Here is a 27,772-nt window from a genome sequence, read left to right as displayed (position 1 = left end):
TATAATAAGGAATGCTGATTCTCTGAGAACATAAACTTATAACATTTATATCTGAGTGATGCTTGACACTTTATGAAGTGCATTCACAAATGGCTTTGAAATACCCCCCCAAAAAAACCTTATAAAGGAGCTATTATTATTCCCATTTAACAAATTAATTCAGTCTATAAATATTTATCGAGTGCTCCCTACATGCCAGAATAATTGCTAATTGCTTGGGATATAGCAGAGAATGAAACAGACAAAATCCCCACTCTGTAATGGGGAGAGACATTCAGTCGACAGATAAGTTCGTAAATATGTACTGAAGGATGGTAAAGTAGAAAATAGCTGGATTGTTGTTGGGTGCCGTTGAGTCGTTTTTGACTTACAACAACCCCATGTAAAAGAATTGAACTGCCTTGTAGGTTTTTCTTGGCTGTAATCTTTATGGGAATAGACAGCCAGATCTTCCTCTCATGGACCCATATGTGGGTTCAAACTGCAATCTTTTAATTTATGAACCATATGCTTAATTGTCTGCACCACCAAGGCTCCTTAAGGATCTGTAATGTAACATGTACAGGACCAATGTTTACAATTTTATTTTATCATTATAATAATAGTGAGGTTCTCTGGTAATTTACTTTTGAGTAGAAACCTAAAAGAGCTGTCTGGGTATGTGTGTGGGGGTGGTCAACCATGCAAGTACTTATGAGAGAGCAGTCATAGTGGATGGGTTAGTGAGTGCGAAGACCTCAAGTGAGTTTGGTGTGTTTGATGAAAAAAGCAAGGAGGCAGGTGCAGCTGAAGCAGAGTGAGTGAAGAGGGGAGAGTGCTAGCGACAACATCAGCAAAAAGGTGAAAGGGCTGACCATATGCAACTATCGAAAACCCAGTGGAGCCTTTGGATTTTATTGTGAATAAGCTTGGCAGCCCTTGAAAGATTTTAAGCTGAAATATGACATGATGTATTTTATGTTTTAACAGAGGATTTTTCTGGTCTCTATGAAGAATCGACTACATGTAGGGCCAGAGTGAAAGCAGGGAGAATAGTTCAGTGGCTCCCTGGAAGACTTGGGGCTGAGCACTAGATTGATGGTAGTAGTGGTTAGATTCTGAGTTTATTCCAAATGCAGATACAATAAGTTTGTTGATGATGAGGTCAAGGTTGAAGGTTGCTGATGTTGTTATGTACTGTCTAGTTGGCCCCGACTCATAGCGACCCCTCCTTGGGTTTCCGAGGTGGTATCACTACGGAAGTAGATAGCTCAACTTTCCTTCTGAGGAGTGGCTGGTGGGCTTGAACCACCAGCCTTCTGGTTAGAAGTGAAGTGACTTAGGCACTACTCTACACTTATGGAAGCTATCACAGCGAAATAAAGGCAGACCTAGAAGCCAAATCCACCTGTTTAGAATCCATGATCAGTGTTGTCCATAAGTCTTAACTGTAGCTGTCTCGGTGTTATGGATTGAATTGTGTCATTCCCCCAAAAGGTAAGTTGAAGTCTTATAATCAGATACTCATGAGCATGACCTTGTTTAGAAAATAGGGTCTTTGAAGGTCTTAGGTAAGTTAACACCAGGTCACGCTGGAGTAGGGTGGATCTTATTCCCATATGAATGACTAATGTCCTTGTAAAAGAGGAAAATAGATAAAGATGCACACACACAGGTATGAGAGCCATGTGAAGATGTATCTACAAGCCAAAGAATGGCTACCAGAAGCTTCAAGGAAGGATCTTCTCGTAGAGCTGAAAGAGAGAATATGGTATTGCTGATACTCTGTATTCAAACTTCTAGCCTCTGGAACTATGAGACAATACATTTTTTGTTCTTATAAGCCACCCACTGTGGGGTATTTTGTTTTGATAGTCTTTGAAAACTATTGTCTGTCTTCTCTACAAACAAATCATAACCGTTCATACACTGGGATGTTTGATGGCAATAGGTTGACTATAGGATTTGAAGTCTAAGTGAGTTTATAGTAGTAGCAATTATATATTCTTTATACAGTACCATTTCAAAATTAAGTCAGATTACTATAATATTTAAGATCTAACATGTTTCACATGCATTGCTTCCAATATTTCTGAGCCACATAGCAGCACTGCACAATAGAATTTATTATTCTCTAGTTTCCAGATATGGTAATTGAGACTCAGAGATATTAGGTGACTTATTTGAGGATGGAACTAAGTAAATTATGAGCTGGAAGTAAACCCAGAAATGATCCAGAGCTCAAAAAAATTGAGAGCTGAAGTTTTTTCCACTCTTGTGCACATTATCTTCCATTGAGCTGGCCCAAAACAAAACTGAAAAGAATTCCCGAATTCTGTCATGACTAGTGTGGTTTGTGCTTGATATTGATAAAGAACTTAGCTTTCTTGAATCCTGGGCAGCTCCTCTTAGTCTTTGCCAGTTTGCAACATTACTTTGCATTTCCTCACCTATCTCAGAGATTTGAACTCTGGTAGCATAGTGCCTGAGGCACTTGACTGCTAACCAAAAGGCTGGAGGTTCAAACCCACCAGCCATTCCTCGGAAGGAAGGTTGGGCAATCTACTTTCATAGTGATACCTCCTCGGAAACCCAAGGAGATGTCACTATGAGTTGGGTCCGACTCCATGGCACCTAACAACAACAACATCTTATTTCAAACTTGAGGCGAGGCCATAGTCTCATTTATTCTTTTGGTGATCCTGTGGAGGAGCCCTGGGGACACAGTGTTTATGCGCTTGGCTGCTGACCAAAAAGTCAACGGTTTAAACCTACCAGTCACTATACAGCAGAAAGATATGGCAGTCTGCTTCCTTAAAGATTACAGCCTTAGAAACACTTTGGGGGCATTTTTGCTGTACTACAGGCTCACTATGGGTGGGATTTGACCTGATGGCTACAGGTTTGGTTTTGTGTTTGGTTTATGTTGATGCAGAGCTTGTCATGGGGCAGGCAGTATAAAGAGAAGTAAAGGAAATGATGAGGTTAATGCCAAAGGTCATGGAACTCTGGGCATGTAGAATAAGAGTGAGGAATCAGACGCCCAGTCTTCTGCATCAGCATATAAGATTTGAAAGAGCTATTCATCTTGGGAATTCTCAAGATAGAAGTAATAACTTGCCCTAAGGATTTCGTTAATTTTCTATTGTTACTGTAACATATTATCACAAATTTAGTGCCTGAAATCAACACAAATTTATTATACTACAATTGTGTAGGATAAATATCTGATACAGGACAAATTGGGCTAAAATCAAAGTGTCTGCAGGGATGACCAGGGATTTCTGGAAGATCTAAGGGAGAATCTATTTCCTTGGCCTTTCCAGCTTCTAGAGCTTCCCATATTGCTTGGCTCCTGACTCCTCTCCTATCTTCAAAACCAGCAATGATGCATCTCTCTGCCATTCTCCCGCAGTCACATCTTCTTCTGACTAAAGCAGAAAAAGAAAGGTTCTCTGAATTTTAGGATCAATGGTATTAAATTGGATGCACTTGGATAATCTCCCCATCTAAATGTCCTTCATTTCAATCACATATGGAAACTCCTTTTTACTACGAGAGTAAATGTATTCACAGGTTCTAGAGGTTAGCGTATGAACCTTCTTGAATGGGGATGGTCATTAGTCTGCCTGTCACAGAGACATATCAGCAGAAGTCCCACTCCTCTGTTTTTCAGAAATTCCCACAATTATTTAGGAACGTTTCTTCTGTCATAGCATCTCTATGCACAACCACACAGACAAGGCCCTTCCCTCAGGAAGCTCACAGTCAAGTGTAAAAATATATTTTTAACTCTAGGGGCAGAAAGATGTATTAAATATCTTCTCTTTAGTTATCTAATAATTATTTTCTAAAACTTCATATACCAAATTCAAAACCAAACTCACTGCCATCGAGTTGATTCTGACTCATAGCAACCCCCACTGAGTTTCCAAGGCTTTAGATCTTTACGGAAGCTGACTGCCCCATCTTCCTTCCACGGAGCTGCTGGTAGTTACTTTTTTTTTTTTTTTTTTAATAATAATAAAGATACAAGAAACCAAATCAATTAGGTTTACTGGTAGTCTTCTCGTATCATTTAACCTAAAAATTTTAACGAATTTGCCCTGTCATGATATTCCTAAGGAATGTGTTGTCCATTCTACTACTTGCCTTTATAGAAAGGGCATGGAATTTACAGTCCCTGGCATCCAGTTTTTTTTTTTTTTTTTCCTCTCTGCAATGGGTATATTGATGTTGATCTAGTGGGTTCTGAACAGAGTCAGTGAGATAGTACATGTGCCATAAAGCTCATTTGTCCTTAGTAATTGTGCCAGAAATGTAAGATCTCCTCATTTCCAAAAGTTATTTTCAGAAGCATACTTGGATCTGTGCAGGGGTAGATTTTATAGCAGAGAAATAGAAAACTTGACCCTTGCTGTCAAGAAAGACTAATATTCCTGAAAAAATGAAATACATGATATATACATATCAAGAAAATTGAAATGAAAGGTATAAATCTAAACTTTTGGAAGGGCAGAGAAGTGGAACAGAGGAACAAAGGTGTCAAGGTGAGAAGCAACATTGGTTCATTGGGAGGGGTCAGGCCATATTGATGACATGATTTGTGTGGGGGCAGTAAAAGGAAGGAAATTCAGAAGAATAAGTGAGGTTCAGTTCTTAGTGGGACCTGAATGCTAACAGAAAATCTGGGATCTTAGTCAGAGATATGCATGTGGGGAAACAGTTAATTGGTGGCCAACAGTTATTTTAGCAATACATATTAATTTGATGAAAGAAATTGAAGCCACAAACCAAAAGGGTTTGGAAAGGAAAAAGCCATGGTTGATGTTAAGGAATTCTAGAAAATTAGCTTTCCTGACTATTATTCACCCTAAACTGGTTTTAAAATATAAATGCTGTGTGACACATTTAATAAATGACATATAAATATTTTATGTTCCATTCTTTATCAAACTGACATTCTTTAATCTCTTTCAGATCATCCATTTCCTGGTGATGTCCTCTTCCCATGGGAAATCAGTTTTACCAACCTACAACCAAATCATACTGCTGTGTTCCAGTGTGAAGCCTCAAATGTTCATGGGACCATCCTTGCTAATGCGAATATCGATGTCATAGGTAAGAATATCTGAAAACAACTGTTCTAAAGGAAAATGGTCAAGGTCATATTCACAAGTACAGATTGAATTCTTGACACATAAAACATGGGGAAAAATCAAAACATCTTTTACCATACATTTGGGCTTTCAGCTTCACACTAACACTGTACTTCCAAAAATGAATGGAAGTTGGCTGTTTTTCTAATTTAGGAATATATTCTGTAATATTCAGCTGTGTTCTGTTCTTACAGAATTACTATGGAGAGGATGTAGAAGAATTTCATTTGCAAATATTATTTCTTCTGTGAAAGTTTAAAAGTATATTTATATTCTTTTCAAATAGATGTCCGCCCACTGATACAAACCGAAGATGAAGAAACTTATGCTGCTGTGGTTGGGTACAGTGCTTTCTTGCATTGCAAGTTCTTTGCATCACCTGAGGCCATAGTGTCCTGGTAAGCTGACAAACAGTTTCCTCAAGAGAACGTCAGATGTAGAATCTACCTTATTCTTCATCCATCATTTGACAGCTGCATTGAGTCTATGTTGTTACATGGAACTCAATGCCTCTGAGAAGTGAGGTAGCAAATTTAATTGCCTGTTTCTTCAAGAAACATTGGCTTAGTTTCTACATTTTTCTCATGTTGGGGAACATGGAAAGTTCACACAGGCAAGCAAAGAATTGAAGTGATTACTAAGACAATTAAAATTGTGAATTCTTTTTTTTTTTTCTATTTTGAGGATATTTAAAGTCATACATAACTTTTGGTTGTTATTTTGAAAATGTTTAAATAATTATCTAAGCCTGCATTTAATTCCAAATACTTGTGTTTTTAAATTTCCAAACTTCCTTCTGATTTTAATTGCTTAAAACATTTCAAACATCCATTTTGATTTTAATTTCCATTATACTTATTGCAGTAATGAGTCCAAACACATTGTCACATGCATCTGCCATATTGGTTACTTTACTGAAAAAGGTTGGTTAAGTTAGTCATCCTATTAAAATGTTTCCCTAATTAGAGGAAAGAGAGGGAAACAAGGCCAACTCAGTGCAGGATTATATCCCGTCTTTATTTAAAATTTTGATAATTTGTTCCTTAAGGATTTTTGCCATTAATTTTGATTTTTGAAAATATTGTGTTAACTATTATTTACCCCAATGACTGAGATTTTTGACACTCCCTCCAATTTTGCATCTGAGGTAAGTGCCCACTTGCCTCACCCAACTCCTTCTCCTTGAAAATTCTGTGTGAGACACAGGGTCAATTTGCCCTTTGCATTTTTTTTTTTAAGCTCCAGCAGTCAGTTGTGTGAAATTTACAGTGTACATCAAGCTGTGGCAGCAAATGCTCAGAAAATGGATGCATGTAGAAGAAAATGACTATGGAGTTGATAAGGGTAAATGTAATCCATGTCCACAGGACATATAAGACTTCCTGGTCTCTAATATTTCTGAATGACCAATGTTCTCTCAGGACAGCAGGAGGTTCAGAGGGTTCATTATCTCTTTCAATTACTAGCTTTTCTATTTAGTACCCTGAAGCAGTCATTAACTAAAGAGTTCACCATCAATAAGCCAGCAAGTATTTATTAAGCTTTGAGGAGAAATGCAAAACAGTGCTTACCACTATGAGAAATACAGTAGAAGCAAAGAATGTGGACTCGGACGTTGTCTAAGCACAGTCTAGTTAGGCAGATAAACCCGTGACCCATTTTGAGAAACATGCAAACTCCTGTGGAATCTTTCATATCTGCTAAGTTCCTGAAAAAGGAGCTCTGGTAGCATAGTGCCTAAGGCACTTGACTGCTAACCAGAAGGCTGGCGGTTCAAACCCATCAGCCACTCCTCAGAAGGAAGGTTGGGCAATCCTTCTTCTGTAGTGTTACCACCTCAGAAACCCAAGGAGGGGTCACTATGAGTCAGGCCCGACTCAACGTCACATAACAACAACAACAACAACAACAAGCTCCTGAAAAAGGGGTTAGCTTGAATGACATCAGTAGCCAATTTGAAAAAGAGTATACAATTTTGTCACTCTCCAAATTGATTGATACTTCCTATGTTCACAGGCAAAAGGTAGATGAAGCAAAACCTCTTGAAGGAAGACAGTACTATATTCATGAAAATGGCACATTACAGATCAAAAAAACCACAGAAGAGGATGCTGGGTCATACTCCTGTTGGATAGAAAATGCTAAAGGAAAAACTGCAGTCACAGCCAACTTGGATATTAGAAGTAATTTTATTTCATTTTCACTTTGCATGAGTTATCATATGGGTTCCATTTCTCCTTTCTCTCTTCTATTCTTCTTCCCTTCCTTCCTGTCTTTTTATTATTATTATTTTACAGTATTTGACTCTTGTCCATTAAATGATCCAATGTGCCAATCCCATTGACTATATTTTGAAATAACATAAATATTCCTTCAGGATATATCATTATCCCTGATGTCTCTCTGCATTTTCAGGTATCATGTGAAAATTTCAAAATGTCTTTATAAAATCAGTGAAGATGTGTCTTCTTAATACAAAAAACTATGAACAAATAAAACAAAAATAAAAAATAAACAAACCTCATCAAAGTCAAGCAATTTAGCCAGAGTCAAAACAGCACTAGCTTCAAAGACTGGCCAAAGTGAGATTTTATACTGTGAAAGTGGTGACTTGATAGTCAGATAGGCAAATAGATGGACAAGTTCATGAACTTTCAGTCTTCTCTCACAGAATTTTATATGTAAGGAGTACATGTGAATCATATCAATGAATGATGAAGGACACAACTTTTATATATAAAGATATTAATGTTGCGAATGGAATTAAGTGAGAGTCTATAGTGCTGTGATTTAGAGCATGAACTTTACTCTTTGCTTGCTAGGGTTCAAATCCTGGCTCAGCCACTTAGGAAATCCTGGACTCATCACTTAATTTCATTTTAGTTGAAAGTTACCTTCTCTGGAAAACAGGGATATTATTCATAAAGTTGTTTTAATTATAAAATACCACAAAGAATGTCAACTTCTTAACAGAGTCCTGGCATGTACATCAAGTGCTTGTTAAATGGTATCTATTATTATTAAATTTATCCCTGATTTTAAATTTAGAATTAAGATGTTTAAATATTCACTTAAAACTAAAATAAAATGAAATAAACTTAACGCCTCCTTAAGGTTTTGTGTCTTGTATATCAAATAATCAATTTTACCACCACTTACACTGTTATTCAGTCACTTGAATAGTATGTAGGTAACGGATATTAAAGCACAAGTCAGGGATAGGAGGTGAGAGTATGGATGCGGCCCCTGAGAGGGTCACCAAGTACCACATTGGAGTAGCTATGCCTATCTTTAATGTGTTGTTACAGGGGAAGGATTTTATGTTTTGAAGTAGTCACATTTTTTTCAAGACAGTCACAGTACCAATCTTTGGGCTTCATATTGTTGCCACTAATCAATTATTATTATTTTAAACTATTACTCACTGTTACTTATTCAACAGGTAGATATTGAGTGCCTGCTACATGCAGGCTTCCATCTAGTGGGAGACACTGCAGTGTAGCAGTACAGGCACAAGTCCTGCCTTCTTGGAACTTCCTTCTGATTCCCCATCTCCATACTGATAATTAACCTGTGCATGGGGCATCACCATTTAACCTCAGGTTCTGAATTGACAAAAAAGCATATTACTAGAAAATCAACAACTTTCCTTTGTGTATGTATGTGTGTGTGTGTGGGGGGGAGGAGGGTGGTTTTATCATGTGTCCAGAAGCACAACAAGGAGAAATTATATTATTTTCACCTGTTAGAGCCACTTTGTGCACATGTTCTTTTCTCCCTTTGCCCTGGAAGAGTGGAAGGGAATTGCTAAACAATTACAGGTAGTCCTTGACTTATGATGTATTTGAGTTACAACGAACATAACTTACGACCATCCATTTTTTAAAATATATATCATTGTTAGTAATATGTACTATGTACAGTGTTATAGCATAAAATTTACTGATGTCATCTGTAAGTTTATATGTAATGTTTCCAACCCCCAGAGACAAACAAAGATCAAATTTACAAAAATATATTATAAGTTGGGCCTGACTCAATGGCACACAACAACAACAACAACAACAACAACTGATAATAAAAGGCAATAATAATGAAAAGTAAAGAAAAGATATTTGATTCATACCAAACCAATTTATAACAGTGTCGATAGAACAGATCCCTGTCGTAAGTGGGGGACTACCTGTAATTAATCGTTCTACACAGAATTTGTCAGATGCCCACACTTGAATGGAAAGCAAACAGTAATGATGTATGATGCTAGAAAATTACAGTGGGACAAATACTGTAATGTGGATTTGATGACTCTGTTGACAGTTTTGGTTGATTAAAATTGCAGGCACTTTACAGCAAAGTAAGCTGTGCTCTGTACTTCTAACTAGTGTCTTTGTTTGATAAAAACAGATGCTACAGAACTGCAAGTTTCCCCTAAGAGTCCTCGTGTCCCCAAAGCACACACACTTGAATTACATTGTGAGACCAAATGTGACTCACATTTGCAACACAGTTTGAAGTTGTCCTGGAGCAAAGATGGAGAAGCCTTTGAAATTAATGGTACTGAAGATGGCAGGTAAGTAAATTATCACCTATGTCATAATATTTGCATAGGATTAACATCCTGCATTACATAAAAAACTTCTAAAAATTTTCACATTCAATTAAAATATAAAATTTGACTATGATATTTCAGTCTTCAAATCAACATCATAAAGGTCACGCAGTGAACTTGTTTCACTTTTCTATCAAATGTTAACCTTGTTTTGTCTACTGACTCTTTATATGTGTATATACTATTGTAAGGAACCCTGGTGGTACAATGATTAAGCTCTTGGCTGCTACTTGAAGGGTCAGCAGTTCAAACCCACTAGCCGCTCTGCAGGAGAAAAGACCTGGTGGTCTCTTCTTCCCTTAAAGATTTCAGCCTAGCAAAGCCTATCGGGGCAGTTATACTCTGTCTTAGAGGGAAGCTATGAGTCAGAATGGATTCAACAACACAACAAAAATGTCATCCTGTTAGTACACAAAATAGAAGCCCTGCAAAGATTGGAGGCAGAAAAGGATTTATTGCAATGGTTTGGGTGGTAACGAAACCATGGGAAGGGTAAAGAAGTTAGGCTTAGAAGGGGATGCCTACTAAGTTTTTTGCTTAATGATCACCAGACACTGCAGCTGTGATCCAAAGGTCTGGAAACTGCAGCTGCTTCTGCCATTGCCACCACAGTCACCCCAGTGCACTGCTGGTGAGTCCAGCTACAGCCAATTCTCCTGTCTGCCAGTCACTTGTTGCCTCATTGTCTCAGAGAAAATGGTGTCCGTTTCCCTTCTACCTTCCAAATCTCAAAGGAGTGCATGTTTTTGGCAGAATCAAAATCCTTTCCAAATTCTTTATGACAAGAAATAATCAAATTATACTTTTGAATCTTCTAGCAGCTGTAGTACAAAAAGGATGTACAAGCGTGTGAATAGATGCTGAATAGCATTATACAATATTAAGCACATCAGAGAAGGAGAAAACAGTATTTGCTAAGTGCATACTATGCTTTTTGAAGGAGCTCTGGTAGTTTAGTGCCTCAGATATTTGAATGTTAACCAGAAGCTTGGTGTTTCAAACCCACCAGCCACTCCATGGAAGGAAGACTGGGCAATCTACTTCTGTAAAGATTTACCACCTCAGAAACCCAAAGGGGGTCGCTATGAGTCAGAGGGGACTCAATGGCAGAGAGTGTTTTTTTTTACTATGCCTTTTGAAAGCATACAGATATCCACTCATATCCCTCTTTCTTTGTTACTAAGCAGGGAATCTGACCTGCAGTTATGTTCAGTTATTCATCATTATGACCAAAATAAATCTTAAGGTCTTTAGATAGGTAGGACACATTCTCTTTAGATGAGATGGCACCAGAGTGTCATGGGCAAAGGCATGGGCACTAGATTTGAATAGCCTGGGTTCTAGTCCTAGCTCTGGTACTTGTTGGGTTTATGATTTTAGAGAAGTTACTTACCCTCTCTCTGTCTTACTTTTACCTTCTATACAATCTTTTTTGATTTTTTTAAAAAATTACTCTTGTCATAGGGTTATTGTGAGTTAGTATACAAAGTACTTACAAAATACTAAGTACCCAGTATATTTTAACTATTATGATTCCTGTCACTCTAGTCTGTTTGGTTTTTTGTGTGTGTGTGTTTGTGTGCGCATGCATGCACCCGCGTTTGTGTGTGTGTGTGTGTGTGACCTCTTTATTAAGGCATTGGTCTTACTTAGCCTTGGTACTTAATTCACCACTTTCTCTCACTTCTATATGTAAGTAAAGGTTTGTGGAAAGACAGCACAAGCATTGTTTCAATTGTCACTGAAACTAGAGGAGATTAACTATATGTATCTAAGGCTACATATTAGAACAGAAATACTTCATCTTCCACCTTAGATTAGGTCTCCATTGATCTGTCAGCTACTGAGGCCTCCCACAGCTCTCCCTGTCTTGTCACTCCTGCCTGGTTATCTGCGGTCATCATTGTGACCCGTGGGCTGCAGCCAAGAAGAGAATTGAGATTCATGTCCTGTTGGTGATGTGATATACATATTTCAACCCTGATCTCAGAAACTCAGCTTCATAGTTTCTGCAGAATGTGGGGCTGACCCTTAAATGAGCCTCTGGCCATCTGAGTGGTCTGAGCACATGAGACAGATGTTCTCCCAGTTTTCCCTAAGGTATAGGGGGAGGCAGTAACCTTACCTCAGGAGAGATCTCAGCAGTGAGAGCACTGGGTGTGACTGCTGCTGGCTGGCTTTTCTTGGTGCCAAGAGCTGGCATGCAGTGATAGCAAGGGAGTGAAATCACTGCTATCTGCTAAATTTCTAGAGAACCATCAGTAAGCTCCTCTTTCTCATCTCATTCTGGGATAACTCCTCCTTACCAATAGGCTTGGGACAGAAACTGATACCTAATCCAAGGGTAGAACTATAGAGAATGCTGAGAAGAGAAAATTCCTGCTTCTCTCCCTTCCTGTCCTTTTCATGTGCAGGAGTATGCTAAGTGTTGGGAACCACCTTTCTGGACTGTTACACTCACAGGGTGCCTCATAATTATGCTAGTGCTTCCCATACACACTTTCTCTTAGTAATTCTCACAGTAAAACATTTAGGTAGGATGAAATGACCCCAAGGAATTTTCTACAAATTTCGAACCTGCAAGTGGTTATAGACTACACACTATTTTTATGAAAAATGAAACGGGGCATGGATATGAAAATGTTATTAAAAGTAGCAGGGTGCTTCACAAAGGTAATGGGACTGTTCACAGCTGTAGGCAGTAGCAAGGAAGAATATGATGCTTTAGCAACCAGGATTACGTAGGAGGAAAGGGTGTTGAAACTTCAAGTGGGAAGGCTCTATCCTTGCACAAAGGAAGGGCTTTTTTTTTTTTTCCTCCCCCTTAGAAATGGTAGCAAATGAATGGAAGAGGAATAAGGATGCAGAAATACTAATGCAGTCATAATGAATGATCCCTTTCTAACAAACCAGAAATTAATGTAATTAGCTCAAGGAGAGGGATAGGAGTTGGGAGGCATTGAAATATCAGCCATAAGATGTATGATGATTCATACATTTCTGATAGGCCAGAAATGAATAATATTTATTTCTTTTTTTTCCCCAAGGATTCTACCAGTCCTTATCAGACCAGTAAGCCTCATCTTTTTAATGGTTATGAGTTTTGTTCCACATTTTCACTCAGTCTACCCAAGACCTCTTATTGTGATCCTGTTCAGAGTGGTCAGCCGTGGTGACCAGGCACCTTCTAGTTCGTCTGGTCTTAGGGTTGTGGAGGCTGGAGTTTGTATGCTCCATCAGTCCTTTGGACTGATTGTTTCCTGGGTCTTCAGTTTTCTTCACTCTCTTTTGCTCCAGATGGGGAGAGACAAATAGTTGCACTCAATAAAATATTTGTGATTAATATCTTTAGCTAACCCTTTGAAACATACACCATGCCAAGCTCTATATGCTAATCCATCTGTGTGCTTTATCTCATTGACTTCTCCTAAAGAGAAATACACTATTGTTATCTCTATTTTTTAGATAAGGTGAATTAGGATCAACGTTTTTTCAAGATTCTACAGGTAATACTTGGTGGAATTAAGCCTCAAACACAGATCTTCAAAGAATCACTTCCACCATATTGTTTTCAGCAAAATGTGACTCTTCCACATGTGGAATGGAGTAAGAAGATACGGAAGGTTTACAATGGTCAGGGACTGGAAATTTGAATGTTGCAGATGAAGGAGGTGTGAGGTTAGGATATTAAGATATTTCTCAGGTGAGGTGACTAAGTAGATAAAGACATAGAGGAAAAGACTGGGAGGACAGGATAGGAATGGACATAAAACTAAAGCTGAAGAATACATTCTGTGAGAATAGAAACAAGATGACTCCTTCAAGAAGAATGTGTTGTGTTCTGTTCTGTCCTGTTAGGTGCCGTCAAGTCTATTTCAACTCAGAGTAGAACTGCTGTTCAGAGTTTACTAGGCTGTGGTATTTATGGGAAGACATTGCCAGATATCTCCTCGGAACCACTGGACAATTTGGGCCTCTAACTTGTCAGTTAATAGCTGAGCACTTAACCATTGTGCAACCTGAGCTTCTTAAGAAGAATCCAGTTGACCTATTATAGGAGCATAGTGTGAGAGAGAAACAAACCATGGTCTTAAATACTGAGAATTTGGAGCTGTTTTTCACTGCAGCATAACACAGTGTGCCTGCCTTATATAAATAAAAAGTTGTCAGATTTTGATGTGTGGCGGGATAACCTGAGCAACCTGTTCCAAAACAATGGCCCTTGCTCCACCTCCAGAAGTTCTGATTCAGAACCTGGCTGAGGCTGGCGCATGTTCCCCAGGTACATTGGCCCCTCCAGAGTTCAAGGACCAATGGATCCCTGTAACTTGATTAATCTAAAGACACTTAAGGTACACTGTGAGATTGAAAAAAAAGCACCGCCTTTAGGCTGATGAGTTACTAAGAAGCTACTCTTTCTTTCTGGCCTGAAGCAGCCCCAAACCAGAGAAGAAATATTGAGAAGAACATGGTGTGCTAAATTTTAGCTCCTGAGGGCCCTCTTTGCTCTAGTGGCTTTGTGCATGGCACAATGGCTTTGTTTGAAGGAGTTGGGGTTATTACAGTATCGTACTCCACCTAAGAAGGTAAATTTATCAAAAATGGTCAATGTATCCAATATACTGATATATCAAATGGATGCATGACTAACATGAACTGAGAAATTAAGTCATGTCAATGCTTATCAATCTAAAGTTATAGTGAGACTCTCGACTCCAGGTTATATCAGTTTGCACATCATTCGGTAACAGTGTAGGAATACGAGGCTGATTCTGTCTGTATGTAAAAGTATTTGACTTTACTATAGTTAGAAGTGGCTTTCTATAATTCAAACTTCTAAGCTCAATTATGCCACTTTTTTCTCCCTCCTCACAAAAATGACACTTTTTAAATTATTTCAACTAAATAGCAAACTATTTAGTAGTGAATATATTTCAAATTTAATAGATTTTATTAAAAATAATAATTGAATAGCTGTGTTAACAATATATAGGTATAGATAATTTTTTTTTAATGAAAAATTTTCATGTAGTAAATTGGTTGTTAATTGGCAACAATGGAACAACAAATCATTAAAAAAAAAATGCTAGTTGGGAATGTTTTGCCAAAAGAGGTACTAGTCTGCCATCTACTGTTCAGAGAGATCACATAATTTAATTGCTAGCAGATTTTAATGTGCATTCTACTTAGGGGGCTGAGGGAACATGTTAAAAATGTAGATTATCTGACTCCATTTCAGATATTCTGATGCTGTAGGTCTGGGCTGGAGTTTTGCTGCTCTGTACCAAGCACCTCAGCTGATCCAATGTAGGATATTGAACCAAATCAAACCCATTGCTGTTGCGCTGATTCTCACTCAGAGACCATAGGACAGAGTAGAACTTCAGCATAAGGTTTTCAGGGCTGTAATCTTTTCGGAAGCAGACTGCCACATCTCTGTCTCATGGAGCAGTTAGTGGGTTAGAATTGCCAACCTGTCAGTTAGCATCCCAGTACTTAACCACTAAGTCACCAAGACGGATTATGTAGGATATAAACCTATATTAAAAAGTATGCGAATAAATCTTAGCTGTTGTAAGGTATTATATACTCTTTGGGCACATCAGACAATAACACAGTTTTATCAATGACCCAGGCACCACAGATGGTTGGATTTTAAGGTTTTAGTTAAAAAACTATGGCCTTTTTCATGGACATGTAGATATGTGCATGTACTTCAATGAAACTTGGTCTCTACTTTTTAACTCTGGCACTCTCTAATAAAATTTGCATTATGTGAAGTTTTTGTTTTCACTCCTGCTCAGGTTGCTTTCTATAGGAGAATACATTAAAAAGAAAAAACAAAGCTTGTTTTCTAGGCATTTATGTTTCTGTCACTTTAATTCTCATCATATACTCACTTCTTTTTTATTAGGGTAATTATCGATGGAGCCAATCTCACAATATCTAATATCACTTTAGAAGACCAAGGCATTTACGCCTGTTTGGCTCAAACTGATCTAGACAGCACTGCTGATAGAACCCAAGTAACTATCCTTGGTAAGTGCCCTGACAGGAATCTGTGTTTTTTCTTCTCCATGACAGATTAAATTCCATTGTGCCTATGTGATTGAAATGATGATTATTTGATTTGAGCCCTTGCATGTATGTTGCTAATTGACTTGTTCATAGTAGCCCCACTTTCAAATGTTTTCTTCTCTTCTCCTTTTAAAGATTTTAATTCATGCTTAATTGCTTTCCTCTGTATGGGTAAGGTTGTTGGTAGAATTGAGGGTAAGCAATGTTCTAAGTAGAAAAACAAGTGAAGCTGGCTTGTGTTTGCAGAGCACATGAACTACCCTTTCCAAGTGTGCAAAGGAATAAGGCCAAGTGTTGGAAGTGGGCTAGAGTCAAGTCAAGATGGGAGTCTATGGTGGTAGGAAAGGCTCATGCTCCAACCCAGGCTGAACTTTGATGTTCCAGGAAGGGTAGGAAGGACTTCAAGTGTTCCATAAAGGAATGGCTTTGACCTTTTTTTTAAATGAAAATGTGAATTAGAAACCAATGTGCATACTTCAGTAGTGTAATCAATGCAATTACCATTCAAATCACCAGTGTTTAAACTTTTAGACCATATATGGGGTATCTTCCATTTTCCATTCCAGATTTCCTCTCCACTCAGTTCTCTGACCTGGAAAGCTGACTTGTAAGGACACCATCAACAAACCATTTGTCCTCTCGCTTTCCTTTGTTTCAGCCAATGGCGAGCCCTGGCAATAAAGAGGGATTTGCAGAGTATGGGTGTTCTTACTTCTCCTTCCTTCCAGGCTGGTGATATCCCTGTGACAATGGTTGGCATCCCTCTGACCAATGTCTATGTCTCTCTGACAAAGTCGATGTCCATCTGCCAAAGGTTGACATTCCTCTGCCAAAAGTCTCTGCTTCTCTCAAGGAGACTCTCCCACACAGTGTTCTCCAATAGGCTGCTAGTAACTGCTCCCCCACCACAAACAATTCAAGTTTATTTCTTTCTGCTACCTTGTCCATATCATCTTATAGAATTCTTTATTAAAAACTATTGAAAATATCCAAAAGTGAGTAAGCTATTATTTCCCACTGGGACTCTGACTGATATGGACATTTTTATACTTTTTCTTATTTTCTCCTTTAATTCTGCTTTAGTGGGCACCATTTACTGTTTCCTTCAGTCTGATGATTTGCCTAAACTCCTTTATCCATACATCATATGTCTAAACCCAACCAAACCAAAACTGCTGCCATCAGGTTAATTTTGACTCATGGTGACCCCACGTATTACAGACTAAAATTGCTCCATAGGATTTTGTGGCTGTCATCTTTATGGAAGCAGTTCGCCAGACCTTTCTTTTGTGGAGATGCAGCTTGGTTCAAATCACCAACCTTTGGGTTAGCAGCTGATTGCAAACCTCTTGCACCATCCAGCCTCCTCTGTCATATGTCTAGTTCATGATCATTAACAGGCATTCCTATCTTTAGCACTCTGCCTGCTCAGGTCCATAGATAGGTTGCTCAGTACAAACTGAAGGAAAAAGAATGGAGTCTCATCTGAGATGCCTTCCTCCCAGAAGGTAGGTGAAAAATAAGGAAACAGGCTGATTTTCTTAGGTGAAGTGTGAAGTAAATGGTCACCATATTGTTGTTGTTGTTGTTATATGCCGTCGAGTTGGACCGACTCATAGCGACCCCTCCTTGGGTTTCCGAGGCAGTATCGCTACGGAAGTAGATTGCCCCATCTTCCTTCCGAGGAGTGGCTGGTGGGTTTGAACCGCCAGCCTTCTGGTAGCAGTCAAGTGTCTTAGCCACTATGCTACCAGAGCTCCCTGGTCACCATATTGGGCTACAAACTCCTTTTTTTTTTTTTTTTTAGGTCACCATATTGGGCTCTCCTAAAAAGGAGGAGTTTGTAGTTGTGTAGAAGTAGGGACTTAACTCAAAAGAACTGTGACGAGATGTCTGACCATTAGGAATTTAAGTCTCTCCAGGGTTCTATAAGCAGAAAGATTTAACTTTCTTGAAGTTATTCCAACCATGATTATTCCAACCAGATAAAATATTTGGTCTTCAGGAAAGTTCAAATTTATCCTAGGCATCATGAATGTAGGGGCAGATATCGAGCAGGATCCTTTACCGTTGTCCCTAAGCATTTTGAGCAGTGCCAGGCAGCAAGGCAACTGGGCTCCCTGCTACTTGGTGCTCAACTTCTAGATTTCAGTCTCATAATTAGTCTGCCATCTTCTAGAACCATTTAACTTTAGTCATTTTAAATAAGTAGTAGCTATGATTGCATACTGCTTATGTATGAACAAATCCAATAACTTTTTAGAATAAACAGAAATAAATTTTAAAGAATATTCTATAAATTTTCTTAGTCACTCCTTTCTAATATTTTAGGTCAATCTCTGGTTCAAAAAGCCTACCTTAGGAACTGATAGTAATAATTAATTATACACCCATGTGCTGCTTCTAAAAAGACTCTTTTTTTCCCCCCTGGAAAACAATTTTTAAAAGCATATGCTTGACCCATTTCAAGTCAAGGTTACTGAAAGCCTTCACATGGACTTCCTTTGAAAGCATCATTCTTTTAACTATGAGCTGTAGGTCCATCAACTTTAGCTCCATTTGATTCCTTTTCACATCAGAGGGACCAGATTTTCATGTCAGATGCAACCTGCTGCCCTCTTTGCTTCAGAAAACCTCCAGAAATGAGTGGCCTTTTCATGAGTGCTAAAGAGCAACTTGAGTTTAGTTTCCAGAGACTCTGAATGAAATAATTTATTTAAGGCTCTAAAGTTTGGACACAGCCACCATCTATACTTTAAAAATAAATATCTTCCCTTATGAATGGAAAACAATGTTTGCTTTTTTCATTCATGTAAATTTGCAGTTATTGGCAAACATTCAACAGGAGCAGTACATGTTGCTTCCGACATGGAGAAGAAAGAGCCCATTGAAAGGCCACATTAGATAATATCTTCATTGCTTTGTTTGAAAAACAATCAAGGTCCTAGAATACTTGAAAGAATTTCAACCAAATTGTGAAAGTAAGAATTACCGGGGATGGGATTTCTTTTTTACTGTTGCTTATAGCTCTGGTGATGTAGTGCTGAAGGCATTTGCCTGCTAACCAGCAAGTTGATGGTTCAAACCCACCAGCCATTCCTTGGAAGGAAGACTGGGCAGTCTACATCGATAAAGATTTACCTCTTTGGAAACCCAAAGGGGGTCCCTATGCATCAGAATCGTCTCAGTGGCAGTGAGCTTTTTTTTTCCTAATATTTTAAAAATGTCAGGAATTTGCCTGTACTTTCACATTCTTAAAATGTGTCAGCTCCTACTTAGCCTTCTAGTTTCTGCCACAGCATTTATCAGTGCCAAATTTTCCTCTTCCAAAACACACTGTCTTCCTCCTCTTTTTTTCAGAACCCAAAGCCAAGACAGCATAAAATTGCTAGAATATGCTGAGAATTCATTGTTTTAAATTACAACAAAAAATTCAAGCAGTTATAGAGAAAAAAGGCTGAACTCATGTTCTCTATCTTATTTTTCTGTAACTATAGTACACTATTTTCATTGATCTAATATAATTATGTGCATGATGAAGTGACAGTATATCATTTACTTATGAAGTCACAAAATATTTATATGCAAATCACTGTGGGTAAAGCAAAGATTAATAAAATCTGGGGCCTACTCTGGAAGATCTGCTTAGCCACATACAGGAAACAAATTAGGCATTTAAGTAAGTGTACCAGCTGGGAGAAAGTAAGTGATCCATTTGAGATAAGATTCTCAAACTTGAGCTTACTTAGACATCACCTGGAGTATTGTTTAGAAATGCACTTTCTTGGGCCCAACTCATTCATAAAGCTAAGGCCTAAAATCATCATTTTTAATGATTACGCCTAAAAGAATCTTGATGCTCATTGTCAGGGATGGTCTTTTGAGAACTATTGTGTGTAGAAAGAAGGAGATAATCCCTCCTACTGGGAAGTAGATGTGAAGAAAGCTATATTTGAAATAGAACCTGAAGGGATGGCAATATGTGGGCAACTCAGAGTGGAGACATGGATCCAAAGAGGAAAGATGGCTGATAAACAAAGGCAATGATGTGCATTTTCCTTACATTCATCTTTTATTGTTAATTAGATGTGCCGGATCCACCAGAAAACCTTCTCTTGTCTGAAAGACAGAACAGGAGTGTTCGGCTCACTTGGGAAGCTGGCGATGACCACAATAGCAACATTAGCGGTAGGGAAGACTTGAGATGACAGTTATACTTGCATTACAGAATCAACATTAATATGAAAGCCATTTTACCACTTTTAGTGGATTATCCTTTTTAAACATCTTTTTGAACTGTCAAAATGTATATAAATCTTCATAGAACTTAACATGTGTAGTAGATTCTAATGTTTCCCCCCCTCCATGTTTGAAATGCCAGAGTATATTGTAGAATTTGAAGGAAACAAAGAGGAACCAGGAAGGTGGGAAGAGTTGTCTCGAATCCAAGGAAAGGAAACAACAGTTGCATTGCCCTTGGCTCCATATGTGAGATACCAGTTCAGGGTCATAGCTGTGAATGAAGTAGGGAGAAGTCAGCCCAGCCAGCCATCAGATCATCACGAAACACCTCCAGCTGGTGCGTAAGTTCTCATATCAAATTTCTAACAAAATATTATCGTTTAGCTCCATCTTTGAATGTCTGAAAATAATTAAAATATTGAGAGAGTCGTGTAGGATTTTAAATGTCTCTAAACAGCTTCAAAAATTCTATAAATCACTAACACAAAATATTCAAAGTATACTAGTCTCATAATTATTATGTAAATGTTAAACAGCAGGGAATCAGGGAGAATTATCTGAGCAACCATTGCTCTGAGTAAGTTCAGATAGCCATCATGTTTAAATTAGATATCATAAAGTTCTAACTGAAGCTCAGTATTGATAGAGAACGTGAAGGATTCAGCTTTCTGAAATAGGTCTTTTGAACCATTATAAGCACCTTGTTAAATTTGCAATTTATCTACAATCACTAGTATTTATACAATTAGTGTATTTTTATTTCAATATCTTTCTAAAGTCTTTTTCTATCTAAGACTTTTTTTTTTTTTTTTCCAATTTCAGCTTTAGAGGGACAGTGCTAAAATTTGTTTTATTAAAGTGACACTAATCATCAGTGAGCTCATAACATGTTTTCTATCTTTCTTTCTTCTTTTGCTAGTTGAAATAAATATGGTAGAATATTCTCTTTTTGGAAAAAGAAAGAGCAAGGAAAAGTACTAACTAAATCAAATACTTTTGTTATTTTAGTATAAACTGAATGTAGTACTGGACTCCATACTTGGCCCTTTCTAATAAAATAGATCTATGGGAATGCATTTCATGGCTACATCAACCAGTCTCCTACAAGTCGATTCTGACTCATGGCAACCCCATATGTGTCATCAGAGTAGGATTGTGCTTAATAGGAGTTTTAAATGGCTGATCACCAATCTCCCCAGAAGTAGATTGTCAAACTTTTCTTCCAAAATGCCTCTGAGTAGAATCAAATTTATAACCCTTTGGTAAGCAGCCAAGCTTCTTAACCATTTGCACCACCAGAGACTTCTATGGCTGCATATTTTCTATTTAATAAATTTTCTATTTAATATATCTGAAAGTTGCTATTGATATATATGGATGACATTGAACTTTACATGCCTAGTGTCAATACTTGCAAAATACTTTTCAAATGATAATTCCAATCAAAAAAGTAACTTCTTACTTTATAGTGACTCAGAAAGTAGATTTTTAAAAAATAATATATATACACCTATTCCTTGCTTATCGACTATCTCATTTTCTGACATTTTGCGTTCTCAACAATGGTAAAGTATCTACTGTCTGACAGTTTTGTTCATTAATGATATACAACTGGTAGTAACAAAAACCAGGGTGTGAGGTGAGAGTAATGCTGGCTATGATAGTTAATGTTATGTGTCAACTTGGCTGGTGTAATGTTGTAGTTATGTCATGATGTGATTTGGCAGTTAGGTAACGATGTAATCATCCTACATTTTGTTATCTAATGTGGTCATGTTTATTTTTTTTTTATTTTCACATAATACCAATTTTCTCATAACAACCTGGTCTTTGGAACCTAGCCACATCAATAAGTGAGGACTGGATGTGTGGATATACACACACACATATAGCCATTTACTCTACCTGGAATATTTATTATGTCACTCCAAAAACACAACTTTACTCTTTTAAGTGAAACATATATTTAAAAGCTTAAGATCTATTTTTAGGGCCTAGATAAGCTATAAATTAATAAATATGATCAAAGTTTATTTAAAATCAGTTTTTGATGGTGGAGTAGAGGAAGATTGATGATTTACAGGTACATTGCTATGTAATGGAAAAATTAATTTTAATGGTTATAATTTTTCAGCTCCGGACAAGAATCCACAAAACATAAGGGTTCAAGCTTCTCAACCCAAGGAAATGATTATAAAATGGGAGGTATGTATTCCTTAATGTACCTTTTTTTTTAACATCTGCATGTTAAGTACAATAATAGTTGCTTTTTTTTTTTTCCCTAAGAACAAAATAAGTTTTGGGGATGAAATATATTTTTCAATCACTATCATTAAATATTTGAATGGACTTTGTGATTAGAATCATCAGTGTTGAAACAGAGTTTAACATTGTTATGTGATTTAAGGAAGTCAGTATGGATTGAATTACTTGGAATACATTGCCAAAAGTTTCAAATTCCTGACACTTTTTCTATCAATATTCTACATTCTGTAGCATTCAAAAAATGCTGAAAACTTTTCTCTGAATTTTAGAGAATGGTCTCCTTAATATTATCTATATCAAAAAATAACCTTCAAGTTATAGTCATCCTTTATTAAGAACTGCTAGACATTTTATATACCTATTTGCATTTCTTAAAATAACTTGTCAAGAAAACATCTTTGACATCTTGATCTAGCTATGTAGCAACTAAGTTTCACTGATTGAATGCTTTGCTTGTCACCACACAAGTAGAAATGAACAAAGCAAGGATTAGACCATGGATAGCTTGGACTCCAAACTCGACTTTTACATATTTCAGTTACATTTTACTAAATAGATTTTAATTTTTAAATTTGTTATAAAAATTTATATTTGCTCAGAAAATTATTCTTTTTTTAGTGTTTTCAAATTTATTCTGTAACAGTTGAGAACTTTTTTTTTTTTTAAATAATCTACTACTTGGGACATATTTTATTAACAAGTATATATTGACTTACCTTAAATCATTCTGATTAACAATTGGCCACCAAGATTGAATTCAATATGCTTTCTTTGTAGAATATTTTTGAATTTATACCAGAATATACTAATTTATTTGCATACTTAATTCCAGGTATGATTTTGTTTTTGTAGAATTTTAGAATGTATAAAGTTTATTTTATCTTTTTCCCTTTTTACATAATTACATTACCTACACCTGAAAAATATTTAGTCAATATTTTTTATATCAATACTAACCTTTTGTTTCTATTTCAATGAAATTAACTTTTGCAAATTTAAAATGCAGAAAACTTGAAAAGATTGTAACAAACCTAAAAATATTACGAAATATTACTCTTTCCTTGAATTTATTGGTTACAAAGAGTGAACTACAAGTATTGTGAACTACAGTATTCACAAGAATTATTTAATTTATAGTCTGAAATTAATCTTTTGTTCTTCTAGGGGATGTTTATCTAATCCTCCTTTAAATTCTGTAGAAATTTTTGTAAGATAGATAAAATAACTGGTTAAATATCAGTGATACCATCTATATCTATATATCTATATCTATATCTATATCTATATATATAGTTGTTGCTGTGTGCGGTCATGTCAGACCTGACTCATAGCGACCCCTCCTTGGGTTTCTGAGGCAGTATCACTACGGAAGTAGATTGTCCTATCTTTCTTCCAAGGAGTGGCTGATGGGTTTGAACCACCAGCCTTCTGGTTATCAGTCAAGTGCCTTAGTCACTGTGCTACCAGAGCTCCCATATATATATATAAAATACGCAGGCAATTTCCTCAGAGAAGCACAGCACATTCTAATGTTGGCCCATTAATCATCACCATTCTGGTAGCTATAGTAGCTCAGTGATAGCAGCTGTATGTATGCTTTCTATAGGGCAGCTGAGACTCTCAGAGCTTAATGTCCTTACCCAGATGCCATGAGCTGAGTCAGCAATGAAAAGAGGGCAGAAAATTTCAAACTTCCTTGTTATGTGCCATCGAGTCTGCCCCAACTCGTTGTGACCCCTCCTTGGGTTTCCAAGGCAGTATCACTACGGAAGTAGATTGCCCAACCTTTTGAACTGCCGAGGGTTTTAACTGCCAGCCTCCTGTTTAGCAGTCAAGTGACTTAGGCACCATGCTACCATACTCTTTAGTGCTCCTCTTACTCTAAAGTTACTTTATTTACTTATTTAACGTTCTGTCTTTCCTAGAAGAGGCACAAAACTGAATATTAATGCTCTATTCTCAGAAGAGAAGGACTTATCTAAGAAAATGTTTGTGATTTGTCTTTAAAGAGCAAACAATAGGTATTTTAGTAATTAACTGACTAAAGGAAGGATGTAGTCAGAGAGTTTTGGAACTAGATTAATAGGTACATTATGTGTTTCATATTATGAAACCCAGTGAAGTTTGAGAATATTTATTCATTGAGTATTGTTTTGCATGGATTATCCTATGGAAAGAAGGTAGTTACATGACATATTTTTCCCAGTTGATATGCTGATATTGATATGCCACTCAGACTGGCTCACAAAACAATTCCTGTCAAGAAGATAATGGTCACAGAGACACATTTGTATTTTAAAAAAAAAGGAAAAAGTTTGTCTTTCACACAAGGATTAATAAAGCATTTCAACACTAGGATTAGATTTGTCATTCCTAATTTGGTTGTTGTTATTTGTTTGTTTTAACATTAAACATGAGTAAATTAACTAGGTAGATACACTCCTTGGAGAGGACAGTCATGGGAGAATACAAGGGCTGTGTATGCATAGGGAGAGAGCTGAGGGGGCAGGAGTGCATGGGAGGGAGGGGATGTAGAGAGGAGGTAACTATGGGGAGGAAGTGGGAGGGGAGCTATCGCATTGTGGTAAATTGTAGTCAATGTCATGAGACAAAGTGTATGTGAACTACTGTGTGAAAAGTTAATTTGCTCTGTCAACTTTCACCCATATCACAACAACAACAACTATATATATATATGTTGTTATGTGCCCTCAAGTCGGACCCAACTCATTGCGACCCCTCCTTATATATACATAATAAAATAAATTAAAAAATTAGAATCAGAAAAAAAGAGAAAAAAATGAGTAAATTAAAAGTAACATTAAATTTTAACTTTGTGGTAGAACTAGTCTTTTAAAAACCACTTTTCATGTATAGATGGGTCAGGAAGCACCATAAATTTTAAGTTCTAAAAGATAATTCTGTCCTACCCTTCAAAACAACAACAAAAAAGAGCCCACAGTAAGCATGGTCATTTAAATAATTGTGTAAGAAGGAATTTGCTTGATATTTCTTGTGTTCTTAAGAATATGTATGTTTATGTGAATTTTTCACTCCCCTCAATCAAATATCAAATTTCTGATTTCAGAGACACAAAAAAAACACACAAATGTTGGGAAATAGGGATTTTTTTATTTGCCTTGTTATATGATCACAGCCAGGTTGTTTTAACTCTTAAAGGATATCAGTTTTATTATTTCTATTGCAAAAGGAATAAGAAAATCCTCCTGCTTTAAAAGGGAATTAAGGCATTATGGCAATCTATCCAGATTCTATTCTAGATCAGTAGCATAACCTCACTTGATTTACAGATCTTTTTAAAAATCTGATGGTAGTATAGTGTTAATTTTCTTTTTACAAAATTATGCACAAGAAAAACCTACGGAGTTTTTTCTGCTAGTCATTTCACTTGCTTCTCAGATCCCTTGAAGTCTATCTATGGAACCATCTAAGGATCTCTAGACCACAAGTTAACAGATTGTCCTCAAGGTGACTCCATCTCGTGGCTACCCCATGTGTGTCAGAGTCGAGCTGTGCTCCAGAGGTTTTTTTTTCTCCCCACATAGGATTTTTAAAGGCTGATTTTTCAGAAGTAGATTTCCAGGAGTTTCTTCTTAGGCACCACTGGCTGAATTCAAACCTCCAACCATTTAGTTAACAACTAAGTACGTTATCCTTTTGTACCACTAAGGAACTCATGCACCCCAACTTGAGAAACAGTTTTATAAAAATTCCTTCCTCGGGGGCATCTTTATGGGTAGACAGAAAGGCTTATGGTCTTTCTCATGGCTCTGCCTTTGCTTCTTCTGGCATCCTCCTTTTTTTCTTTTTTTTTTTTAATTGTATTTTAGGTGCATGTTTACAGAGCAGAGTTTATTTTACAATCAACATTACCTATACATTTAGCTTCACTCCCCAATTACCCTCCCCAACCCTAATGCAGTTGCCTCCCTGCCCAGTAACCACCCCGCCCCTGTGCCCCTTATAGTTATGCACTCCTGTGTGTCCTGCATTTCCTCCATGCAAATGTTGCCCTTTTGGTGCCCCATGGTCGATTGCTCCAAGGGATGCATTTCCATAGAGTATGTAGGTGAGTAACCCTGGGTTGCGTGGTCTGCGTGTACATCTTGTTTACTACTGGGCTGAAAGCCAGCACCTGGGAGTGAGTTTTATTCCAGGCCCAGAATGTATCCCAGGACCATAGTGTTGGGGGTCTCACCAGACCCAATCCAACCAGTAATTCTGGTCATTAGTGAGTTTTTGGATTTTCTTCCATGTTTTTCCTCCCACTCTATCAAGGATCTCCAGTTTTGATCCTTTCATGAGTGGTTAGCATTTGTCTCGGGGCACCATCTAGTTCTTCTGGTCTCAAGGGTCATCATGTCCTAGGGCTGATCGCTTCCAAATGCCCTTGTTTTTTTGTACTCTTCTTTGCTTCCAATGATAGGAGACCATTAGCTGTATCTTAGATGGCAGCTTGAAAGCTTTTAAGACCCTAGTCGCTTCTCACCAATGTAGGATGAGGAACAAGACTTTCATGTTTTTTTTTGTGTGTGTGCCAATTGATTCTGGTGTCCCCCAGTACTATGGTCCTGAGTCAGCAGATCTGTTGGATCTCTCTCCCTCAGTGTCTGGCTGCCTGTGAGGGATTACTCTATGTCTGTCTTCTGTTGTTTCTATAAGGATTGTGGGTATTTTGTATCACTGGTATCGGTGCAAGTTTAGCCATTGCTGAATCTATCCTTTGTCTAGAGTATACTCCTTTTCACTGACCCCCCTCTGATCTTCTCAGATGTTTATGTGTTTATCTGTAGCCTGGTGTTTGGTGTTAATGGTAACGCAGTATTGTAGATATACTGGTTGGTATTAGTGTTTCCCTTTTGAGGAGGATGTGTTGACCATTGTCTAAAAGCCATAGACAAAGCATTCCTGCCCTCTGTTTAAGAGTCCAGGTACCAAAGAGGTTGACAATTTAGATGAGTAATTTTTCTTAAAAGTATTATGTCTGTGGTACAGTTTATTTTAAAATTTGCCAGATACTTTATCAAATGTAACTATTTTCCTTGGAGAAAAACAAGCTAAATTGAATAATATTATTTGTGTATCTATAATGGCAGTAGAGGCTGAAGGAAATTATAATTACAGATTGGAGTATGGAACTAAAAGCTTATGGTTCAATTCATCTGGGCAATTCTAAAGCCTCTGGTGGATTTATAGCCATATTATGCTAAGAAAATATCCCAGGGCAAAACTTTCCAATGAATGCAAGTATAAACAATGGCTGTGGAATAGCTCACAGGTTTTTGTTTGTGTTGATTATTTTTTTTTTTCTTCCAGCTAATTTAAGTATTCACCTTGTTGTTGTTGTTGTTGTTATGTGCCATCGAGTCGGCCCCGACTCATATAGTATTCACCTTAGAGTATGTATAAACTTGAAACC

General features: G+C 37.3%; 1 protein-coding gene across 1 annotated transcript in view; it reads left to right on the top strand.

Annotated features, from left to right (window-relative positions):
- CHL1 (cell adhesion molecule L1 like) overlaps positions 1-27,772 on the top strand; it is a 131,459-nt gene that overhangs the window by 78,144 nt on the left and 25,543 nt on the right. The window contains exons 10-17 of the mRNA XM_007947330.1: positions 4,960-5,100; positions 5,425-5,536; positions 7,155-7,321; positions 9,543-9,708; positions 15,662-15,786; positions 19,912-20,013; positions 20,207-20,404; positions 22,202-22,272. Coding sequence (XP_007945521.1) covers positions 4,960-5,100; positions 5,425-5,536; positions 7,155-7,321; positions 9,543-9,708; positions 15,662-15,786; positions 19,912-20,013; positions 20,207-20,404; positions 22,202-22,272 — 1,082 coding nt within the window. The remainder of the gene's footprint in view (positions 1-4,959; positions 5,101-5,424; positions 5,537-7,154; positions 7,322-9,542; positions 9,709-15,661; positions 15,787-19,911; positions 20,014-20,206; positions 20,405-22,201; positions 22,273-27,772) is intronic.

The sequence above is a fragment of the Orycteropus afer genome, unplaced genomic scaffold, assembly GCF_000298275.1.
Source record: "Orycteropus afer afer isolate SDZICR_OR568_19922 unplaced genomic scaffold, OryAfe1.0 scaffold00180, whole genome shotgun sequence".
Lineage (NCBI taxonomy): Eukaryota > Metazoa > Chordata > Mammalia > Tubulidentata > Orycteropodidae > Orycteropus > Orycteropus afer.
Note: the sequence above shows the minus strand (reverse complement) of the source record. Positions and strands in the feature narration are given on the sequence as shown.